At 38.9% G+C, this 24,631-nt stretch overlaps 1 protein-coding gene across 1 annotated transcript in view; it reads right to left on the reverse strand.

Moving 5' to 3' along the window:
- The window catches only part of Cntnap2 (contactin associated protein 2), a 2,202,731-nt gene that overhangs the window by 814,498 nt on the left and 1,363,602 nt on the right, over positions 1-24,631 (reverse strand). Inside the window, exon 12 of the mRNA XM_060380093.1 lies at positions 19,478-19,597. Within this exon, the coding sequence (XP_060236076.1) occupies positions 19,478-19,597 (120 nt within the window). The remainder of the gene's footprint in view (positions 1-19,477; positions 19,598-24,631) is intronic.

Consider the following 24,631-nt stretch of genomic DNA (forward strand, 5'->3'; position numbering starts at 1 on the left):
TAGAAAGAAGTTATATTCATCAATGGTCCTTGGTTGGAGTATCAGTCTCAGAAAAGACTCCTATGCCCAGATATTTTGGTTCTCTTGTTCTCCTTGTGGAGCTCCTGTCCACTCCAGGTCTTACTATCTCCCCCTTCTTTCCTGAGATTCCGTGTACTCTGCCCAAAGTTTGGTTATGAGTCTCAGCATCTGCTTTGATACCCTGCTGTATACAGTCTTTCAGAGGCCCTCTGTGGTAAGTTCCTGTCCTGTTTCCTGTTTTCTCCATGGATATAACCTAGAACCCCTGCTCAGATGTAGCCCATGGCAGCTCAGTATCCAAGTGGTTACCCTAGTAAGGGGAACAGGGACTGTCTCTGACATGAACTCAGTGGCTTGCTCTTTGACATCCTCCCCCTGAGGTTGGAGAAGCCTTGCCAGGCCACAGAGGAGGACAATGCAGCCAGTTCTGATGAGACCTGATAAGCTAGGAAGACCTCCCCCATCGGTGGATTTGGAGAGGGGCATGGGAGGAGATGAGGGAGGGAAGGTAGGATTGGGAGGGACGGGGGGGTGCTACAACTGGGATACAAAGTGAATAAAGTGTAATTAATATAAAAATAAAAATTTAATTTAAAAATACAAAGAAGTAAATAAAAAATCTAACAATGAGAATTGTATGTGCAATACAGTTTCCACAAACCACCCTTGACCACCAGACATCTACACAGAGCCCAGAGTGCTCAACCCACCATAGTCTCTGCGACCTGGGGCTGAGCCAGCCTTCCATAGATTTTTGAGGCTCTGCAACAAAAACATAACTATATGAAGGGTTTGTTCCTGTGCTTCAAAGCTGCAGCAAGCCAGAGATATGATAGAATCATTTCTGATACCTGATTTGTACATCAGCACCAAGTGATCACAAAAAGGACTAGTCATCTGGTTCAAAATCTGTCAAGTTGAAGTAACAGCGGAGATCTGAATGCTCATCCAACAAGGGTGACAGGATGTCCATACCAAGTGACACCACCAACAACCTAATTCTACATGCCTCAGTCTCATTGCAAAGATGAAAACAAAGTGACAAACCAAGGCAATGTGTCTCCTCCAAAACTTAGGACTCCCAATGTGATGTTTTCTGAGAGAGAAACAACAACAACAAAAAGATTCTCTCAATTTAGAAATGATAAACACGATCAAGAAACTGAGAGAAGATATGAACAAATGCAATAATGCTCATCAGAAAAACACTACCAAACAGCAGAATAATGTAAAGAAAAAAGTTCAAGACATGGGAATAGAATTTAATAAAGACATAGAATTTTGAAAGAAAACTTTTAATGCAATAAAAACTTGAAATGAAAATTTTGGGAAAACAAATAGAAAGCTTAATTGAAAGCCTCAGAGAGAGGATGGATCTCATGGAAGAGCAAATACAAGAGCCTGAAAGACAGGGAAGGAATTGGATCACCCAGGGAAACAAAATGCTACATGCAGCAAACAAGGACTAGTGTAAAAAACAAACCAGGGCTCATAGTTATAGAAGAAGAAGCAGCCCAGGGGAAAGGCAGAGAAAATATTTTCAGTATGATTCTATAAGGAAAATGTTCAAATCTAAAGGAAACACCCCCCCTCCACACACACACACCCACACACACATGCAAGAGGCAGAAAGTCCACCACATAGGTGGGACCAGAAATGAAACTCCCCAAGCCACATAGTAGTCAAAATACTAAATGTCTAGGACAAAGAAGGATTTCAAAAGCTGCAAGAGAGAGTGACCAAGCCATCTATAAAGGCAGGCAGGCTCATCATCAACGGCTCATCTTTTAATGCCCACTTTAAAAGCCAAAAGGGCTCTCTTGATGCATTAAAGGTTCTGAAAGACTACAGATGCCAGCCCCAACTTCTATAACTAACATAACTATCAGTTACAATCAAAGGGGAAAAATTCAAAGTTAAAAGCAGGTTAAAAGAGTATATGTCTACCACCCTACAGAGGACACTAGATGAAATCCTTTGAACTGAAGAAAGCAATAACCAGAATCAAGCAGTGACAGGGGAAAAAATAACAATTTAGGTAAATGGTTAAACAAAAGAAGATTATGAAAATAAACATTAAACCAACAAAATAACAGGACTCAATAAACATCTTTTAAAAATAACTTTGAACATCAATGACCTCATTTCCTCAATAAAAAAGGCAGATTAGAAAGCTGAATGGAAAAACAGTATTTATAATTTTTTTTTCTTTAAGGAGCTCCACAAGGACCAAATATATCTGGGCACAGGGTCTTTTCTGAGACTGACATTCAACCAAGGACCATGTATGGATATAACCTAGAACCTCTGTTCAGATGTAGCCTGTGGTAGCTCAGTAACTAATTGGTTTCCCATAGTGAGGGGAACAAGGACTATTTCTAACAGGAATTCAATGACTGGCTCTTTGACCTCCCCACCCCCCCAAAGGAGGAGCAGTCCTGTTAAGCCACAGAGGAGGACTTTGCAGCCAGTCCTGAAGATACCTGATAAAACAGGATTGGATGAATGGGGAGGAGGTCCCCCCCATCAGTGGACTTGGAAAGGGGCACGGTGGAGATGAGGGAGGAAGGGAGGGACTGGGAGGGAATGAGGGAGCGGGATACAGCTGGGATACAGAGTTAATAAAATGTAACTGATAAGAAAAAAATAAAATGAAAAAAAAAAGAAAAAAAAAAAAGAAACATACTTCGCCATCAAAAATAGAAAGACTACCTGAAAGTGAGTGGATGGCCAAAGTTATTCCAAGAAGTGGAACCAGGAACCCAATAGGAGTTGCAATTGTAACACCCAATAAAATATGCCTCGAACCAAAACTAATCAGAAGATGTTAAGAAGGTCACTTCATACTGCTGGAGTGGCTAATGCATCAAAAAGACATTACAACCATAAGCATACCTGCAGAAATTTCAATGCAACCAACCTCGTAAGGCAAATATCTGGAGCCAGGTCAGTTTAGGATCTGTTAATATTACTAGGAAGTCCAAGTACTGAATTAATGATTAGGAGGAAACAAACTGGTTTTCAGGAATACTTAAGAATTTATATTTTTCCTGATTATTAAAATACATAGTATTATTAATACCAATGAGAAATACCAATTATTAATACCAATGAGAAACTTAGGAAAGATAGTGATTTTGATTCAAAGTTGGTTTGGATTTCAAAGCTAAGGAGAATCAAGGGTAGAAGATTTATAGTTATTTCAAGAGCAACATATGTACATTACATTTCATTTTGAGTGTGTGCATGGAGGCTTCTCTGTATGTCTGTCTCTGGGACATGTGTGTGCACTGACCGTGAGACTCAGAAGCTATCATCAGAGCCCCTGACATTGGAGATACAGATGGTTAGAGTTTTATGTGAGTGCTGGGAATCACACCCAGGCTTTTGGAAGAGCAGCCAGTGTTGTTAACCACTGAGCAACCTCTCCATTTCCAAAATAATAATTCTTTGATGTACAGTTTTAAAGTATTTAAAACTTCTTTTGTAATTTTGTTAAGGGAAAGTTGATTTTTGACATGGTGATGTAACTTCTATTTTTTTGTGTGTTTCAAGAATAATTTATGCAGTAAATTATCTCCCACCATGACACAGAAAATCCCCTTTAAAATGAGAGTATTATAATCAAGGACCTTTAAAATAGACTAGTAATCTATTAACACATCCTTACATAAGGACATTGTAAGAAAGCTGTGGTGTGCTGATATGATTTTGAATGCTGTATTATTCCCTCCTTTACCTATACCAGGATTTTATGGTGATCAGAAAAGTATATCGAAGGCCATGCTTGCAGAGATTAAGGCAAACTGACCAATTCCCTTTAATGACATTGCAGTCGTGATTTGAATACTGCTTTGTGGGGCCATGAATGTACCTTCAGATGCTTCATGGGATTTCTGCCCAGGGCTTGAAATGGGACAGAGAAAATGTCAGTGACTTTAGTAACAAATCTCACAATTTAACTTTGTTTGAATTGTTCTTTATGTAGTTGGCTATTGTCGTCCTCTTTTAAATGCCAAGAATAGTAAAAAATTACAAGTAAACTTGAAATACTCGTAAACAAAATGGTAACCATACAGATAAGCAAGTTACAGCATGCACAGAGGCCATTGGGTAAATCTGGATAAGTGATTCTTGCTGTCCCTTAATTATACACAGACAGAACACAAGGTTTCTGCAGTGGAGGACATAGTCAGCTATTAGATAGAAAATCAGAGTGTTGTTCTTTGAAATATCAATAGGAAGAAAGGTTGGGTTTTCAAAATATTAGAAATGAATATTGCATTGAGAACACTAAATATTTTAATAAGCACAACCTCGAAATTTTCAAAGGGAGCAGAGACTGAGGGGACTAGAGGACATGGATCCAAAGCTGCCCACAGGCAGTTCCTTTCCACAGGGAGGAGATCTCACTGTGTTCCTTTATACTTTGTTTTTATGACATATTCATATTGGGATTGTTCTCTGATCTCCTTTCTTCCCAGCAGTTGTATATGCTGTGGAATGATTAGGGAGAGAAAGATAAAGGACTTGTTACAAAGTAGATGTTAGAGTAAACCCGTCAAAGAAAAGTAGAAATTGTGCGTTTTTCAGTTCTTCAATGAAAAAGAAAAACTTTCCATGGGAGACACTGGTACTATTATTTTATGTGTATATAGGAAATAGAATCACGGATGAGAAGATTGAAGAAACAATTTGTCAGTGTTCTGTCTTAAAGTACTATCTCTATGTTTTCATTACTTTGTGTTATTTTATGAAATGGAAATAACACTAGGGGAGGAAATAGATTAGATTACTATGTTAGAGCCTTATCAGATCTCACATCACTCCCATGGAGCACTCTGGAAAAAGGATTTTTAACATCATGGTTTGAGTGAGATATTTTGCACACAGGCTACTGAGTATGAATGCTTGGTCCCTCTCTGGAAAGACTGTTTTCGGAGGTTATGGTATCTTCCAAGGTGGAAGGCATGTCTGGAGAAACTGGATCATGAGCACAAGACTTTGAAGGTTCATCTTCACTGCCAGCCGGAGGTGACTGCTTTCTGATGCACTAAGATATGAAGAAGCACAACCCCAAGCTCTTAGTATCATGGACCCAGACACTTCATCTGCACTTCTTCCCTACCATAATGAATTGTAACATGGAAAACTGTAAACCAAAGGAAATGATCCCTCCTTGAAGTTATTTCAGGTATATATTGTTACAGAAAAAAGAAAAGTAATATACTGTAGAAATAAAGGCATGGGATAGAAGAAAACAGCAAAGGAAATATACAGGGCACTTGTCCAAGTTGCTCCTGGAGCTAGTTACCATCAGGAGTGACTCAGAAGTGCTTTGATTAATAAAATCAATAACATCGTTGGTAACCATTTTCAGGATGTGAGTCTGTTGTGCCTTACCATAATTAGCCAACATAATAGCTCCATGTATCTTTTACATATGACTTACAAACTTATTATCCTATATTGACATTGTTCTTTTATAGATATAGTGGTAAAACAATGATAATATAGTTCATCAATTCATATGCTAAGTAAGTTTGTAAGTTACTTAAAAAATAATACACAAGAATGGACTGATATGATAGTATGTGAAGCAACAGATTGTACTGGTCTACACTTAAGGGTTGGTAGAGACTGTTAGTAACTCTGAGCAAGAATAAATGCTACATAAGATGTTGCTTTACTGTTTAAAACCTTAGGTTCCTAGCTTGATACCTATTGAGAATATACATTCTATCTATTGCCACTCAAACCCTCATGTTTATTAGCACAGATAAATGTAATTGCTAGCTGCATAGTGGAAGTTGTAATTTTGCTGATAAAACAGATGATCAATATTCAAATAGGCTAACTGAAGGATATATATGTGTGTGTGTGTGTGTGTGTGTGTGTGTTATAAAATATTCTGATGAAGCCTTTATTTTTGTTTTTTAATTGTACTGTTTCTAGAATGTTTTTCTGTTTTCTAAAAAATATAAAGAAAAAAACAGGGGTACACAAGTACAGGACAGAGAATATAGACTTTTTCAGATTATAGAATAAATTGTAGAGGCAATTTTTTTTGTGAATATCCAGATCTGATACTTTACTGTCAGTTTTTTTTGTGTATTTTCTTTTTTTATTTTTTTTTACACTTTATTCACTTTGTATTCCCCCTGTGATTCCCTCCCTCCTCCTGTTCCAATTCCTCCCTTCCTCCACCCTTGCATGCATGCCCCTCCCCAAGTCCACTGATAGGGGAGGTCTTCTTTTCCTTCCTTCTGATCCTAGTCAATTAGGTCTCATCAGGAGTGGCTGCATTGTCTTCTTTTGTGGCCTGGTAATGCTGCTTCCCCCTCAGGGGGGGGAGTTTTTTTTTTTAAACTTTTATTAATTACACTTTATTCACTTTGTATCCCCCATAAATCCCTCTCTTCCCCTCCCAATCCTACTCTCCCTCCCTTTTCTTCATGCATGCCCTTCCCCAAGTGTACTGAAAGGGGATGTCCCCCTCTCCTTCCTTCTGATTTTAATCTATCAGATCTCATCAGGAGTGGCTGCAATTTTTGAGCTTAGTTTTCAAATATTACATGTGAAAAGTTATATTACTTCCTACACAAAGGCAATAATGCATAATTCAAGAATTACAACAACATTCATTGACTAAGTATAAAACTTACTAATTGTAGTAAGTTTTTACTACTAATTGTAGTAAAAATTGTAAGAGTCTAATGAATTTTAAAATCTATCTTTATATATGTGTATATATGCATACATACATGTATTTCTGTTTTCTGTGAACAAGTATGTTTGTATGTGCATCATTTGTAGGATCATTTGTACAGCCATGTTGCCTGAGGAGATCAGAGAGGATGTTAGAACCCCTAGAAATGTAAGTACAAGTCTTGGGTCCTGGAAACTGAACCCAAGTTCAGCAAGTGCTCTTAACTTCTGGGTCATCTCTCCAGCCCCAAAATGTGTTTACTGAAAACTGTTTGGTTCCAATTTATAGGATTAAAAATTAATCTGAGTGCGGTGATTCTGTACTCAGGAAGCTGAAGCAGCAGGATAATACCTTAGTTAACATAGGCCAGCATGGACTGCAGAAATAGATACTGTCTCAATTGATAGAAAAGACAACAACAACAACAACAACAAATCAGTCAAACTATACCACAAAGTTTGGGGAGAAAATAGTGAAGAAAAACACTGATGTTTGAATTTTTTTTTTCTGTGAAAACTTGACTAGTGCTAGAATATATGTGTAAATTATATACATGAATACATGTTTACATAAACATGTGCATTCACATAAACATATATTATGTATATGTGTATGAATACATATATATTTGGGCATGTCTCTTAAAAACTATAAAGTCTTGGAAACCATGACATGACAGTGCAATAGTGATAATTTTGGAGGCTAGAGAGAAAATGGGTACATAGTAACAACTGACTAAATCTAAAGATATTGAATGTTCACCTAACAGTTTCAAAGCTAAGAAACAGTGTACTTAACTTCAGGGAATAGTTAATAGGTTCAGGAATGAGCCACAGAACACTTAACAAGTTCAAGAATGAATGCAATAAAGAGAAACGGATCATGATTGTTTGCCAGATTATAGATACCAGCTCTAGACCTATGGTTGATTGTTTGTGTCTGATTTATTTTGGAAGGTATGGAAGGTAACAAAAGTTTCTTTCCTTCTTCCCTTCTTCCCTTCTTTCTTTCTTTCTTTCTTTCTTTCTTTCTTTCTTTCTTTCTTTCTTTCTTTCTTTCTTTCTTTCTTTCTTTCCTTTCTTTCGTTCTTTCTTTTTTTCCTCCAACAGTTTCTGCTATGAAAAGTACAAGGCATAGTCAAAAGTGTAGAAATGTCACAGAAAATGGGAACTGTTCTATTCATACCAAATCCTGATGCTTATGTTCCCAGAAATATCAAATGGTTTCAATTATTCTAGAAGTCATATGTGCAAAGAAACATGTCTGTAGAATCTGATCCACATAAGAGACATAAATTACGAGCAGTGGAAGAAATCTAAAAACTATCCTACTCAGCTTTTTCTAGAGAAGTGGTTCTCAAGCTTTCTAATGCTATAAGCTGTAGTACAGTTTCTCATGTTGTGGTGATCCCAACCATAAAATAACTTTCGCTGCTACTTCATAACTGTAATTTTGCTACTGTTAAGAATCATAATATAAATTTATCATACTGTAAACCAGAATTTAAAAAGTTAAAGAGAGAACAGAGAAATCATGAGGCAAAATCATGAAGAGAAAAGTAAAAGGAATTGTAGGCAATGACTTGCCTTCATGAAAGTGAACATTCAGCAAACAGATTAGAATGAGCCTATTCTAAGGCATGCTGTCATGAAGATGGTGTCTGTCTCAGTTACTTTTCCTGTTATTAAAGCAAAACACCCAGACAAAAGCAATGTAAGAAACAGGGGCTTTAATCCGGTCTAAAGTTCAGGGTTATCATCCATCATGGGGGAGAAGTCAGAGCAGCAAGTGCTTGAGGCATCTGCTCTTATTGCCTTCACAGCCAGAAAGCAGACAGTGATGAATGAATGCTTGTGCTCAGCTCACTTTGTCCTTTCTGCACAGTCCACGATCCCAAACCAGAGAACTGTGCCTTCCACGGTGGGTCGTTTTTCTCACACATGGATTAATCTAATAGAGACAGTCCCCAAGAGGCTGAGCTGGCTGAGACAATCTCTCACAGGAGTGCCTGGAGGCTTGTCTCCTAGGTGATTCTAGAGCTTGTTAAGCAGATAATGAACAACCTTGATGTTCCTCAACCAAAGAATGGATAAAGATACTGTGGTACATCTACACAATGGAATACTGCACAGATATTGAAAACAAGGAAATCATGAAATTTGCAGGTAAATGGATGGAACTAGAAAAGATTATCTTTAGTGAAGTGACCCAGACCCAGAAAGACACACATGGCCTGTACTCGTTTCTAAGTGGATTTTAGTCGTAATTTGTTCTATGAATTGTGGTATGTTTATCCTGTACTATATGGCTAAAATCTGATTATGAGGACATACTGTATAAGTTTTTCTGGGTCTAGGTTAGATCACTCAGGATGATATTTTCTACTTCCATCCATCATACTATAATTTACAGACCCAAAGAACATAAGTAACAAGTAGGACCCAAGGGAAGATGCTTAAATCTCACTCAGAAGGGGAAATAGAAAAAGACAGTAGAAGAGGTTGAAGAGAGAGAACAAGGTAGGAGAGGGAGCATAGAAAACATAAAGAGATCAGACCTGGGGAGAGCAAGGGTGGGAGCTCTTAGGGACTCCAGACAGAAGGAAAATCATGGGCAGGAGCATTTCTATGACAAGCTGGAGACCTAAGACAGGGTGGGCTTCTGGGGGGAAATGGGGGTGACTCTAGCTGAGACTCTCAGTAGCAGGGGTCATGGAGACTGAAGAGGATGCCCTCTAATTAAAAAGACTCTTAGTGGAGGGAGGGGATCACCAGCCCACCCACAAAAACTTCAACCCAAAATTTACTCTGTCTACAAGGTGTGCAGGGTTAAAGACAGAGAAGAGATAGAGAGACTGTCCAACTAACGCCTGGCCCAACCCGAGACCCACCCATGGGAATGAGCCAACCCCTGACACTATGAGCAATACTCTGCTGTGCTTGCAGACAGGAGCCTAGCATTGCTGGCCTCTGAGAGGCTCCATTCAACAGCAGATTGAAATAGATGCAGAGACATTCAAATATTGCTGAAGTGTAGGTAGTTTTGTGGAAAAGTCGGGGGAATGATAGAAAGACCTGAAGGGGAGAGGAGCTCCAACAGAGCCAACTAACCAGGGCCCAAAGGGGCTTGCAGAGTCTGAAGCACCAACCATGGACCATACATGGATTGGACATAGGCTCCCTACACAGATGTAGCTAATGGGCAACTCTGACTTCATTTGGGTTCCCTAGTAAGGGCAGCTGGAACTGTCTCTGACATGGGCTCTGTTGCCTGTTCTTTGATCACTTCTCCCTGGTAGTGCTGACTCACCAGGCCACAGGGGTAGATGACGCACTCAGTTATGGTGTCACTTGATGTGCTGGGGTAGGATGGTAAGGGAGCTCTCCTTTTCTGAGGAGTAGGGAAGGGGATGATAAAGGGAAGGGGGAGGAAGGAACTGGGAGAAGAGAAGGGAGGAGACTACAGTAGGTATATAAATTGAATAAAAAAATAATTAATTAAAAATAGTCACCTTCTAGGTATTTACAGTACTAAGCACATTATTTATCTTTCTTGATTGAAAAAATAAAAGAGCAGGTATCAGCTTCTATATTAAATTTCTCTCCAAAATATTTACAGAGCAATCTGTTATGAAACTTGATTAACTCAGAAAGAATGAAAGGTAACCTGTAAAATTTAAATAAATCCAGGACAGTGTGTGCCTTTCTGCTTCTGGGATACTTCACTCAGGGTGAACTTTTCTAGTTCCCACCATTTGCCTACAAATTTCATGATTTCCTTGTTTTTACTTGCTGAGTAGTATTCCATTGTGTAAATGTACCACATTTTCTGTATCCATTTCTCAGTTGAGGGAAATATGGGTTGTTTCCAGATTCTGGCTGCTATAAATTAAGTTGCTACGAACAGGGTTGAACAAATGTCCTTATTGTGTACTTGAGCATATTTTGTATATATGCCTAGGAGTGGTATAGCTGGATCTTGAGGTAGCACTATTCCTAATTGTCTGAGAAAGTGGCAGATTGATTTCCAAAGTGGTTGTACAAGTTTACATTCCCACCAAAAATGGTATATCCTCACTAAAAGTGGATATTAGACATATAGGATAATCATACCAAAATCTGTACACCTAAAGGAGGACCCTGGGTAAGATGCTCAATTCTCATTCAGAAAGGCTAAAGTGATAGACATTGGAAGAGGGAAAAAACAGGGAAGAGATCAGGAGCCAACTACAGAGGGCCTCTGAAAGACTCTGCCCAGGAGGGTATTGAAGCAGATGCTGAGATTTACAGCCGAACTATAGACTTATAGGTTGAGTGCAGGGAATTTTATGAAAGAAGGTGGAAATAAAAAGACCTGGAGAGGACAGGAGCTCCACAAGGAGAGCAAGAGAACAAAAAATTCTGGCCCCGGAGATAACCTAGAACCCCTGCACAGATGTAGCCCATGGCAGCTCAGTGTCCAAGTGGGTGTCCTAGTAATGGGGACAGGGGCTGTCTCTGGTAAGAACTCAGTGGCTGGCTCTTTGATCATCTCCTGTTAGTGGGGAACAGCCTTACTAGGCCACAGAGGAGGAAAATGCAGCCAGTCCTGATGAATTCTGATAGGCTAGGGTCAGATGGAAGAGGAGGAGGTCCTCCCCCATCAGTGGACTAGGGGAGGAGAAGAGGGAGGGAGGGATTGGGAAGGGATGAGGGAGGTGGCTAAAGCTGAGATACAACGTGAATAAATTGTAATAAACAAAGAATAAATTAATTTTAAAAGCTTAACAAAAAAATTCAGGAACTAGAAGAAAAGAGCACTAGACATTATTACTGCTTAGCCTGGTGGGAGAAATGTCAGGTTTAAAAGTATGAGCTTACTCCTGGAGACTTTGGATTTTATGATAACAAAAGAAAGAGCTGGTCTTAATTGCATTTCCCAGGATCTATTTTTTTATAGTCTATTTAATTCACTTCATGAAAAGTTGATTATTGTGGACTAAACAAGAGATTGAGCTCCAAACATCAGAGAAAATGAAACAGTCATCCCCAGCCATAGACAATAGGAGGACATCCTCAGGTTTTTAATGGAGGAAACTGCACAAAAACACATGCATTTAAATTATTGTGTGGCTGTGTTGTGTGAAAATAGTCCCATACCATTTAATTTCCTTCTGGGTTTCTTTTTGGAGGCTCCCACATAGTCCGAAGCTGTCTGACCTTGTTTTTTATATGCTCTGGCCTTTGGTGTGGCTCACAGAGCACCTTTTACAGTCTTCCTCTGCCTTTCTTGACTTAAAGTTTGAAAACTGTTCGAGAACTTTTGTAGTATTAACCTATCACCATGACTGACACACAATGAAGAAGAGATTTCAAAGAAAGCCTGGCAGGTGGAAGCCATGTATAGAATAAGTGAGAATCTGAAAGAAAGTGTTCCATGAGAGTGGTAATCAGTCAGAAGTAGAGTCCTTCCCGGCTGTGTTTGATCAGTGAGTTGCTTCCCAGATTTTCAATTGAAGCTGTATGAACAGAATTGAATTCAAAGATTTATACTGATTGTGAGGAACTGAAATAGCTGAACGTGAAGGCAGGAGTTGCTGAGTGATTACAAAGGTTTATAACAAAGACAGCTCATGAGAGGTCGACAGGAGGAGGAGGTGTGGCTGAGTGAAGATGGAACAGAGCTGGTCCATGCGTAGGTTAACTATAGAGGAGGCAAACTAGGTTACCAGACAGAAAAGAAAGTGTCTCAGAGAAAAATAGGAGAGTAAAAGGGGAATGAAATGGAATAAGTCAGTGTGTGCAGTTTTTATTCAGGATACACACACATACACACACACACACACACACACGGGGGGGGCAAGGGGCAGGTAGAGGGAGAAGGAAATACAGAAACATGAAGGACCTAAGAGCTCCTGAAGCCCCAGTCAGTTCAGAACTTTGTGTCCTTATTTCTAGCAGGTTCTTTTCCATCAGGGAAAGGCAAGGCCTATTGTTTTATTAAATATAGACCAGGCCATCACAGTGTCATTTCTTTCTTTAACATTCTCAAACCAACTGGTATCCAACTCAGTATTAGACAGCTCACTGCAAAATCAACCAAGTATTGAGGATCACGCTTGAATTATCCTAAATGTTGGGCTAACATCTCAAGAAACAATAAACAGGAGATTCTTTGATAGATAAACACAGAGGTTGTCAAGAGAAATTCTGCAGTGTTGGCTTGCCCTAGGTACAAAGAGCACATTTGGGGGCAGGGAGTGGATGAGTCACCCTAGAATGTCCTCAGAAAATTAATACCTCCAGATTAATTATGAACTAAAACTGGTAACAGTTACTTCATTGTTCTTGTGCTGATTTCATTTAAATGTGTTCTCTGATTAAAAACCCCAATGCATTAGTGGGACAATTAAGACAATTAAGAAGTAAAGAGTTTATAGTCAACATATTGTCTAAGCCATAGATAATGAGTTAGGAAGTTTTGGGGATGATGATGATGATGATTATGAAGAGATGCTAATAAGAAAAGTTCATTTCAGAAAACACATTGGAGAGTGTAGCACAGATCTCAAGTAAACACTGCTGTTTATATATACATGTAAGCTTGTGCATGTGCATGCAAACAGACACACACACACACACACACACACACACACACACACTTCATAGCCATGTTAACTATAGGATATTTCTAAGCACATGAGCCTGGCTAAATTGTCAGATGCTGCAACTGACAATGTACATGGCCTAGGAATATGAGCTTTTAATTCTAAAAAGAAGAACATGATTATAATTTTAGATACTTTGTGGTCTTGGAAGTCACTAGAAGAAGTATTATGATGTTCTTAAAGTATGCGAACATCTTATTTATCCTTAATATCTATGTCAGTTTTTTTCTTCTAAACTGTTAATTTTTAACCTTTATTTTATGTGTAATCAAACTTTCTCTTATTGAGGAATATGTTAAGATCACAAACCACAAAACACTATACTTTATAAACTAAATGTGGCAGTATGTGCCACACACAGGAAGGAGTGTATTTATAGAATTAGGAACAATATACAAAGGAACATAGGTAGCAGTGTTCAGAGGATTTGGGGGTTACTGCCTCTTGGTGGGTATGCCTTGAAGGATGCCCTTTTGGGGGACTCTAAATATGATGCAATACACCCCTAGATCTGGTTGCTAGACAGCCCAGGTGAAGAGTTTGCAGATATAATCAGTTGTCAGAGTGAATCAAGTAAGTAACTGTTCTGTTTAAGGATGACCAACCAGCTACGCTCTAGTGAGTGGTCTGCAGATCAGCGTTCCTGCTGCCCTCAGAGCAATCCATGACCAATGACTATAAAGAAAAAGGGGACTATAGGCCTTAACATCATAAAGAACCAAGTCTCCCAGAAACTTGAATCACCAAGAAAATTATAAACCTTAGAGGAAATCAGAGCCCTAGTGAAGTCCTGGCTCTCTGGTCTGCTCAGAGTGTGCACAGTGTAGCCAGACTGCCTGTGCATGTTCTTATGGTGAGCTTGTACTACTGTGAGCTGCCAAGGCGTTGAGTGCTATGGGAAATATGAAAGTTGTAGGGCTTGAGGTGAGGTGGCATGCACTTGTCATTAGGACTCATGTCTGTCACCCAGTGACTCATCACCCCCCGATCACATTACATCATGTAAATACATAAAAACACAATAAAGATAAAGAAAATAATATTACCCAGTGCCGGTGCTTAGGGACATGAGCAAGGAGCTCTCTATCAATATTAGGTTAGAAAGACATGAGCAGCTTTTACCATTACGGACCATAATAAAATTTGATCAGCTAAATCTCAGGGCTTTATAAAGCACAAATTATGTAAACAACCTTAATGGCTTTTTGATAAAACTACAAAGCCATTCCTATGAAGAATGCATGAGGTGTTTTGTTTTTGTGTTTGTTTTACTTTAAACCTTATGTACTAGAGCACAAGTGCCCCTTACTCAAATATATATGTATATATATGTATATATTTGTATATATATGTATATATATATGTATATATTTGAGTATACATATATGGGTCTGGGAATAAGGTTCAGTGAGTAAAAGGCTGGTGTGTTCAATATGGGGGCTGGAGAGATGGTTCAGTAAGTGAAAGGCTGGTACAACCCTGACAATCTGTATACACATCCCTAGATCCCACTAAAAACTGGACCCAACAGTAAAATTGCCTGCAATCCCAGAGTGCCTTTCTAGATGTTTATAGCCCAGGCAGCCTGGTTAATGCAATGGCAAAGAAATCCTGTCTCAACGAGGGTTATATACAACATGAATTAGAAAATAAAATCCCAAGGAAAACAGAACACTGAGTTCTTTTAGAAGGGATTTACTGAAAACATCACTCTTTTATGTCAACTCTGTAGCACTTGAAATATTCTGTCATTAAGGACTCTCTCTAATTTCTAAGAGGTAGTGGCTTTTTTCACGTGTTTATGCAGGATATTCAGGTGACCCATATCTTCTGGATATGCCCTATTTCCACAGTACTAGCAGCTATTATTTGCTATGTTTCGGTTTTAGCACCACATCCAACATGTATTCTACAGTGATTCAAAAATCTCCATAATTAAATCGTTTTCTAGAATCTCAGCCAGCATTTCTGTCTCCCCAAAGAGAACACACTTTTTCCCCAAATACTGTAAGATATGTTTCTCTTTTTCTCTAATGCATGTCTCTGTGCGTATGTATATATGTGAGCACACACACACATACACACACACATGATCTTGCTTATGTGCTCTGACTCTGTCTAGCCATCTACCTCTTAGCCTACTAGCCCACTAGGAGTTTAGTTATTTGCAATGAAGCCCTTTCATGCCAAAGGACATTGATTTGTGAGTCTCTTTTCTTTCCTTACCTTTTTAGTACCTTATCTTCTTTTATTCCTTAAGGTTTCCATAGCAGGAATGATTTCTCAAGACATGAAGTGATAAATCTAAATTTTATAGGCTATCTCAGCCTGATATAGCTTCCATATCTATACACCATTTCCAGGCTATGGAACAGTGCAAGCCAACCTTCTTGATATTATGCTTGCTGATGGTAATCCCATATAGAACATGGTATTTTCGGAATGGGTGATGAGTGACAAAGAGATACATGATCTTTTTGGAGTCATTTAGTGCACTCAAACCCTTTACGAAAAGACTCTTCAAGGGCTCTTGGCTACAGCAATGTTCATAACTGTCTTGAACAGGTGGGAGAACACTATTCTGAGTGCATTAAGGTGTGTTGTTCTTACTGCGTAGGCTGTTCCAGGATCATTGGGTTGCATCCTTGAGATTCTCTATCAGGGAGAGTTGAATAATATGGAATATTAGTTCTGATGCACAGTGTGTTTAAATTCACAGAAAATCAGCATCTTTCCCCAGATTAACCAGTCCTTCATGTTATGAATGAGGGTTGCTAAGCGTCATGCTTTTGTTTTGATGTTTCTCTTCCTAAATGCAGATGGAAATCAATTGAAGTGAAATCTCAGCCAGAAAGTCTACATGAACTCATTGGGCTAGCTTATCAGAGAAATCAGGATCAAGATATGTAATGTTCTCACAAACTGTACTCAGATTCTAGAAAGATTAAAATGAAGTTCAGCAAGAGAAGGTCAGAGCAGTTAGCTAAAGCTCTCTGTTAATTGATTCCTCTCAGGTGCACACCAAAGTTCCTAGAATAGGAGGAAACTTACAGGAAACTCCCTTTATGGTCTTCTTTACACAGCTTCCATACTGAGGTCATGTCTAGCCTTTGTCATTCTTCTTTCTATTCTAAATCAAGCCTGGCTTCGCGATACTGAGCAAAGTTCTCCACTGAGCTCTTTCTTCCTTCAGTGCTATTTAGAGTTCTAAGTTTTAGTTGTAGAATTCAATTTCCATTTGAGAGGAAATAAAATCTTCAGAGGTACAGACAAAGCAATTGTTTGGAAATGAAATATAAACAGAATTCTATAAATGATTCTGAAATATAGAATTATTGGTTTCTAAACCAAAAAAAAAGTGTAATCATTTTAGAATGATATGAACAAGTTACTTAACACTTGGAATTTCAAGAAGAAAGAGAGTCTTACCTAATTGTTTTCTTTTTGATGTAATTTTTAATTTATTACAATTTACTCACTTTGAATCCCAGCTGTAGCCCCCTCCTTCATGCCCTCCCAACCCCACCTTCTTTCCCTCTTCTCCTCCATGCCCCTTTTCCAGTCCACTGATAGGGGAGGTCCTCCCTACACCCTTCCATCAGACCCTAGCTTATCAGAACTCATCAAGACTGGCTGCATTGCCTTCCTCTGGGGCTTGGTAAGGTTTCCCCACATCCCTTCAGGGAGAGGTGATCAAAGAGCAAGCCACTGAGTTCATGTCAAAGACAGCCCCTATTCGCCTTACTAGGGAACCCAGTTGGACACTGAGCTGCCATGGGTTACATCTGTGCAGGGGTTCTAGGTTATCTCCATGGATGGTCCTTGGTTGGAGTATCAGTCTCAGAAAAGACTCGTGGGCCCAGATTTTTTTTGCTTTCCTTGTGGTGCTCCTGTTCCCTCCAGGTCTTTCTATCTCCCCCTTCTTTTATAAGATTCCCTGCACTCTGCCCAAAGTTTGGCTATGAGTCTCAGCATCTGCTTTTATACCCTGCTGGGTAGACTCTTTCAGAGGCCCTTTGAGGTAGGCTCCTGTCATGTTCCCTGTTGGTTTATTTTTCCCCCCTCTTCCAATGTCAGTCCCTTTAGCCTTTCTGAATGAGGATTGAACATTTTACCCAGGGTCCTCCTTCTTGCTTAGCTTCTTTATATGTACAGATTTTAGTAAGTTTATCCTATATTATGTCTAATACCCACTTATAGGTGAACATATGCACTGTGTGTCTTTCTGCTTCTGGGACACTTCACTCAGGATGATCTTTTCTAGTTCACAATATTTGCCTACAAATTTCATGATTTCCTTGTTTTCAATTGTCAGTAGCATTCCATTGTGTAAATGTACCACAGTTTCTGTATCCATTCCTCAGTTGAGAAGCATCTGGGTTGTTTCCAGCTTCTGGCTATTACGAATAAAGCTACTATGAACATGGTTGAGCAAATGTCCTTGTTGTGTACTTGAGCATATTTTGGATGTATGCCTAGGAGTGGTATAGCTGGATCTTGAGGAATAACTATTCCTAATTATCTGAAAAAGTGCCAGATTGATTTCCGAAGTGGTTGTACAAGTTTACATTCCCACCAGCAATGGAGGAGGGTTCCCCTTTCTCCACATCCTCTCCAGCATGTGTTGTTACTTGAGTTTTTGATCTTAATCATTCTGATGAATGCTGAAATATCAGTGTCTTTTTGATTTACATTTCCCTGATGACTAAGGACATTGAATATTTATTGAAGTTTTTCTCTGCCATTTGATATTCCTCTACTGAGAATTCTCTGTTAAGCTCTGTACCCCATTTTTTAATTCCTAATAGTTTTCTTGTTGACCCTGTCTGCTTAGAATTACTTGTGGGTTCTATTACTATGTTTTTGTTGTTTTGTTTTTTGTTTGTTTTTTGTACAATAATGCTGGCTGTGGGCAGTAGTAGTCCACTTGGCAAGTAAAGAGTATGAAAACTTAATGAGTTTCACAAAGTTTGTTCAAGTGCCTATGATTATACAGCTGGTTCCTTAATGGAGGCAGAACACAAACCCAGTTTTGGAGTGAAGAACTGATGGTACCCGACACGATGCTAGGGAAGTGGCACGTAGCCAACATCATACTACTAAGTAGACCTTTGCATTACCATTATCCTTCAGCATCCTAAGTCTGAGGAGGTCACCTTTGGTTCCAGTCATCTATTGGAGCCAGTAATGGTGAATGGTTCAAAGCCCTTTCTGCAATTTTGGAGTGTAATATGCTTCCAATCTCTGTTAGATTTTTTTTCTATCTTAGACAGTTGTGCATCATATACACTGCTTTGAGAGTTTACAAGGACACACTATCTCATTTCAATGGTCTGAAATTTAATATGGAATTGAAGGAAAAACAGGATATTTTCCTAAATAAATTTCATGAAAGCTTTGTGTAATCTTTGCAATTGCCAGAAAGGGATTTGAGTACACAGAGGATGCCCTTCTATGTAAAACAGAGGACGATCAGGAGTGGCTGGTAAGCCTTCCCCAAATACAAGCAGGCAGGAGACGGGGCACTGATACCACATTTACCCAGCCTAGGGCATTAAGTGAGGCGACTTCACATGCCACTTCGTATTGTAAACTCCGCTTTGCAAATTTATTTTCTTTTACATATTAATGTTTTTGTCTTAAAAATATTAACTATGCTTTGTTTAACTTGAAGATAGACTGTTTTTAAAACATTCTCTCATATCAGTGTTTGCCTGCAGATATGTATATCTACAAGGTGTATGCCTGGTAATATGGAGGTCAGAAGTGGGCATCCTGTTCCTGGGAACTTACAGGAGTTACAGACGGTTGTAATCTGCCATGTAAGTGCTCGGAACTGAACCCAGATCATCTGCAAGGACAGCAAATACTTCTCTGTGCTCAGCTATCTCTCAGGCTCCCAATAGTAAACTTTTAAGAAATTACAGTGTCAAAATTTTTCAAGGCATTCTAATTCAGCATTGTTGCATAACAAGCTAACAAGATTTAACTTCTTACAAGGTATGATGAGAATATGACACCAAAGCAGCAAACAGTCCAGGAAACTATTCTCAACATACAGAAAAGCTATCTTCATGAAACATAAATACGACATAGTTACCTGTCATGTTGCAATACACCTTCAGAGGGCCCAGAGGTCCACTGCCATCAGGATCTATCCAGTAGTAATTTGATGTCTGACCAAGGTGTTTGTATGCTTCGCAGGAGGGCTCGTAGATGGCTGGAATGAAATATCCCACATGAGCACAAAACAAAACAAATGCTTCCCCAGCTCAAAGCCCCAGCTCACATGCCCAGCACTGGAAGGCTGCTGTATGGAACATTTCTTGTTGTTAGAATGAACATTCTTTTTTCTCTAAACTTAAATTCATGACTTGGTGTTTTCTCAATAAGTATTTTCTGACCTCAAAAGCAGCTTAGATGGGGGAAAGGATAGACCCAATCAGTAAATTATTAATAACACATGAAATATGTATTTTTTAATTGGGGATCATGACCCTTTAATTCATACTCCTTTGTAGCCATCGTCTTCTGAATATAATATACTTTATTTTGAAAGATTGTAAATAACTTAACCATCACCTAAGATAATGGCGATCTCTCTCAATTTTTGTGTCACTAATATATATTTTTATCAATTCTATCTAATTTGTAATATTGTCATGTCTCAGGCAAAAGAAACACTAGTTTCCTGATTCAGTTTGTTACACATGATTTAATTACATCAAATTTAGTTTGTATATTTAGCCTGAATTTGCATAATTAAGTTATAGGTTCTTTTTCATTGTTTTCCCCTTTCTTTCCATGTTGTGACATATTTTCTTTTCTTCTTCTTTTTTTCTTTTTTTGAGCAGGCTGCACCTGTTCTCAGGAGTACAAAATACATTTACATATGTCTTTGATAGTGTGACTCTCACAACAGCTCTTACAAAAAGTTTTTTGTTGTTGTTGTTTCTTTATTTTTACCAACATTGATGTGGAATGCAAATAATCTCGGCATAGGACAAGAAACCACTTCTGGTGTAAATCTCTTACTTGGGGTACCACCGGGACAGAGTTTACAAAGTGCTCTTCACAGTGCTCCTAAGATCTGCCATGTGTTAAGTTAGGAAATGGAGAGTGTGGGTCTGAAGCATCCTCTGGTTTATCCATTATCAACTTATAATTATTTATTTCCTGTCCCCCTTCAGCTGCCCATGGCTCCCTCTTCCCAAGAATGACAGACATTTTTTTCTTTAATTATAGCAATGCATTTATTTTATTATACCAATGCCACCACACACTGTTAAATGCTTCTACAATTCTTTGGTTGGCTGTGACATTTTTTTTCCCCTTCTTCTGCAAAGAGTTCATGAAAAGAGTCTCTGTGATGTGTCACAAAGTAACACCCGACCCTGCAAATCTAGCTGGACACAACCCATACTGGAGACCTTTGAAGCAGGGTTTGTTTGTTGAGTGTGAGGTATTGCTTATGCTTCAAGTGCTCTTGGGAAAGGATGTGGCTAGAAAAGGAAGCAGAGCACATTAATCTTTGCCCCAGGGTAACCATTAATAGGTCCACTTTCAATCTCTTAAGTGTGTACACAATAAACTACATGCTTTCTCTAATTGTAGATGCCTTGCAAGCTAAAATGCTGTAACAAAAGGCTGGGGAAATGTTTCTAAATATTCAGCAGGAAGATGCTATAATTCAGATATAGGCTTCAAAAGAAAAACTCTATGTTGTAAATGGTAGATTGCAGGGAAAAAATCAGGCTGTTGCTGCTATTGTCCAGTCGGAAGATGACTGGCAGTTGACCTAAAGCAAGGCAGCCGATGATGAAGTTGGCAGGCCTGGGTGCAGTAGTTTCAAGGTCAAGATGACATGGAGGCCAAATGGGTAGAAGTGAGTAGGAATAACTGCACTGAGGTGTGATCTGAAACCACAGCCCCTGAAAACAAACTAGAGACCTTAATAGTGACAGCATCTCTTCAGCCTAAAATTTAAGAAAGCCATGTTTTTAAAATACCCACACATGTATACAATGGATTATCATATCTGTGCTCCATTTATTCCAACCAACTCCGTCTATGTTTGCCCCAACACCCTTCTTCCAACTTCATGTCTTTTTGATTTTTGTAACCAAATACATTTAATTAGAATTGTCCAAAGTTGCTCCAATGTTGGGACATCTACTTGAGTACGGAGAACCTACCTGTGGCCACCTCCTCAATAAGGAATGATTTTCCCTGCCCCGGAAACTATCCACACCAATAGCTCCTGAGTAAGATGTGGGGCCTGGAGCTCTTCTACCCCATGTGTTCTTGGATTTTGTCTGACTTGACCTTGTAAAGGCAATATGCTGGGAACCATTGCTGATGGGTACTTATGACTGTACTTCCTGACTGTTCACTCTACTTCTTGTTTACAGCTGAAATGTGACTTTTCAGCTTCCTTTTCCTGTCACCATACCTACTGTGTTATTATGAACATATAGCCTTCTAGACCTACAGATAAATATTTCTTCAGGTTGCTTTTGGTCATGGTATTTTATCAGAGAAATAACTGTAGTGGAAGTTTTGGTTTCTTTAAAAAAAAAAAAAAACTTGGTTATATAAACAGGTTTTTATTTTAGTCCCGAGCGTGGGGTATAAAGTTGCTTTTAGTTTGTCCACAGCTGATAATTGCCTTATGTAGCTCAGAGAGGGACATGTTCTTTGCCAGCTCTAGAGAGGATAATTCTGAGGACTTCAATAGGGTATAAATACAAGAGTTCACAGTAAGTAAGAAGGGGTGAGGGCTTTGAGAATACAGATGAAGGAGGAAGAAAGCTGCTTGTTCATCTTGCTGAGTTTGTTTGTTTGCTGTCACTGGATGTTAGATATCCTGACTACTGATATTGGTATTTTCCCAAAGAAACTGATGACCCTAACCAGCCAGAACTAAGTCTAAAAAGGCCTATGACCCTTTTCCTTCTAACCTTCTTTCTGTCTTATCTATGGTTGTGAGTTTGGAACAGAGGTAGAGGCATTAAGGAACCCCAAATAAAATAGAACTAAAAAAATAGTGCCTACAAATAACAATGGACTAATACAGGGGCCTAGAGTGAGCTGGAGGTAGAAAGAGAGTAATGAATATGAGCAAGATATCATTGTACGCATACAGTCAATTTTTAAAAAAATGAAAAAGTGTGTTGTGTCTTCTTTGGTTGAAGAACACAGAGGAGTTGTGCTGGAGCTAATCTGGAAGCTTCCTCCTTACTGTCTAGCTTTCATAGTATGGATGTTTCTATAGAGACAGTTGGGGCTAGAAAGCAATGGTCATTACCAACTTTGGAATTTGCATGCTGCAAAACCAACTTTCCAGACAAGATGTGTCCACAGATGCACAAGTGACACAGTTGCTATGAGAATAAACAACTTCTTTTTAATTAGAACTCTGAAAGACACAGTCCCATGTTATAGACTAGTCAAAGGCAATGGCTGGGGAGGCCATATGCCTTAGGAGGGAATCTGCTTGTTTTGTTTTGCTAAATGGGCACAATGTAAAACAGCCTAACTAATATTTTTGCTTGTACCCATAGACCAATTCTGGGTCAGCCTTAAGTAAAGGATCTTCCTTATGCAATGAATGGTTATCAATAGAAAACCACAGCTGGCTAAGATGCTGAGAAAAGGTAATATAAACAGTGTTCCTTAAACAGTATTCAGGTTTAAAAAGGACACCTGCCTCAGCCCCCGCACAAAACTCAGGGAAGGTGCACTAACAAAAAGAACAGATAAGCCATTATAGGAATGTAAAAAAACAGCAATGAGAGTCATAAAACATTGTTTTATAGTCATGGCATGGCCTTGGCATTAATGAACTCAAAGCAGCTACAGCTGCCTTCATTGAGCCTTCCAACGATAGAGCCCATAAACACTCAGTCACAGATAGGGGAGGGATTCATGGCAGTGCAAGGTTGTGGGAGAGATGAAATCATTGTCTTCTGTGATATAGTCACTGCTGAATTACTCAGACTCTAGTGGAAAGTTCCATGTCTATGCCTAGGCAGGCAGCCCTAGTTGAACACAGTGGGTCACCGAGCAAACATACACAACAACAACAAAACACAACCATGAGGGAGGAGGAAGTCTCCACGGCAGCGGGAAGATAACTGAAGGTAGAAGAGTGAGAACGACCAGAATGGCTCATATACATATCTCAAATGAGCAAAGAATAAATTACTTTTTAAACAATATATGATGTGTTTCATTAACGTATATGATATTGCATCACAGACCATTTTCTACAAATATGAAAATGGTTTTAATTCCAATAGGTCTTTCCTGGCTTTAGCAACTCCCTCATCTCAACTGGCATGGATCTGATCCAGCAGACTTCTTACACAACTTCCCGTGGCTCAGGCAAAGCTTTTCTGGAGTTGACTTAATGTACAGAATCCTGGAGAGATACACAATGTCTCAATTAAACTCTCAACTGAGGAAGAAATAGTAAGGAACATGGATCTGAAGACAGACTTAAATACTCACACATACACACACACACACACACACAATGGAAAAAAAGCATGGATCTGAAGTCAAACAGACTTAGAAACATATGCATACACGCCATGGAGAAGATTACATAACTTCATTTAGTAATGCCTTCAGAACATGTATAACAGATATGTTACACTGGTCTCATAAGGATTAGAAGAAATTGCATTTAACATAGTGCCTGATGCAGAGCAAGCTTTTAATGGGGAGCACTGCATCACCACTTATATAGAATTAACCTCTAATTGCTTCCTGGCTGTCACTCACATTCTTCCTTCTTAAGGAGAGCCTCCCCGGTGCACATGTGTATTTTGTAATGATATAGAACACGCTTTATCTCATGCTGTCATATCTGCTTGCAATTGATTCAGAAAGTGATCAGCTTCCTGTTTGAAAAATGTCTTTTTATGAAAACATCTTTCTCAAAGAGTTGTGCCTGGAAAATGTTGTTTCCTCTGTTCCATGAATTATAACATAAAGAAAAAAGTATAGTACTGAAGTCAAAGTGTGTTTATTCCTTGCTCTATTTTTATTTTGATAAGGAACCGTTAGGTGGCTAATCAGAAGCATATGAATATTAAAGCATCAGTGCATGATAGTGTGTGAAAAACCACTTACCACATTTCTAGGTAAGTATCTAGGCGTTTAAGCCAGGGCTTTTGACCTTTGCCCAATCCATTTACTAGGAGTAAATGTTGAAGCATTTGGGTTAAGAAAATTTGGTAACTAGTAA

The sequence above is a fragment of the Meriones unguiculatus genome, chromosome 3, assembly GCF_030254825.1.
Source record: "Meriones unguiculatus strain TT.TT164.6M chromosome 3, Bangor_MerUng_6.1, whole genome shotgun sequence".
NCBI lineage: Eukaryota > Metazoa > Chordata > Mammalia > Rodentia > Muridae > Meriones > Meriones unguiculatus.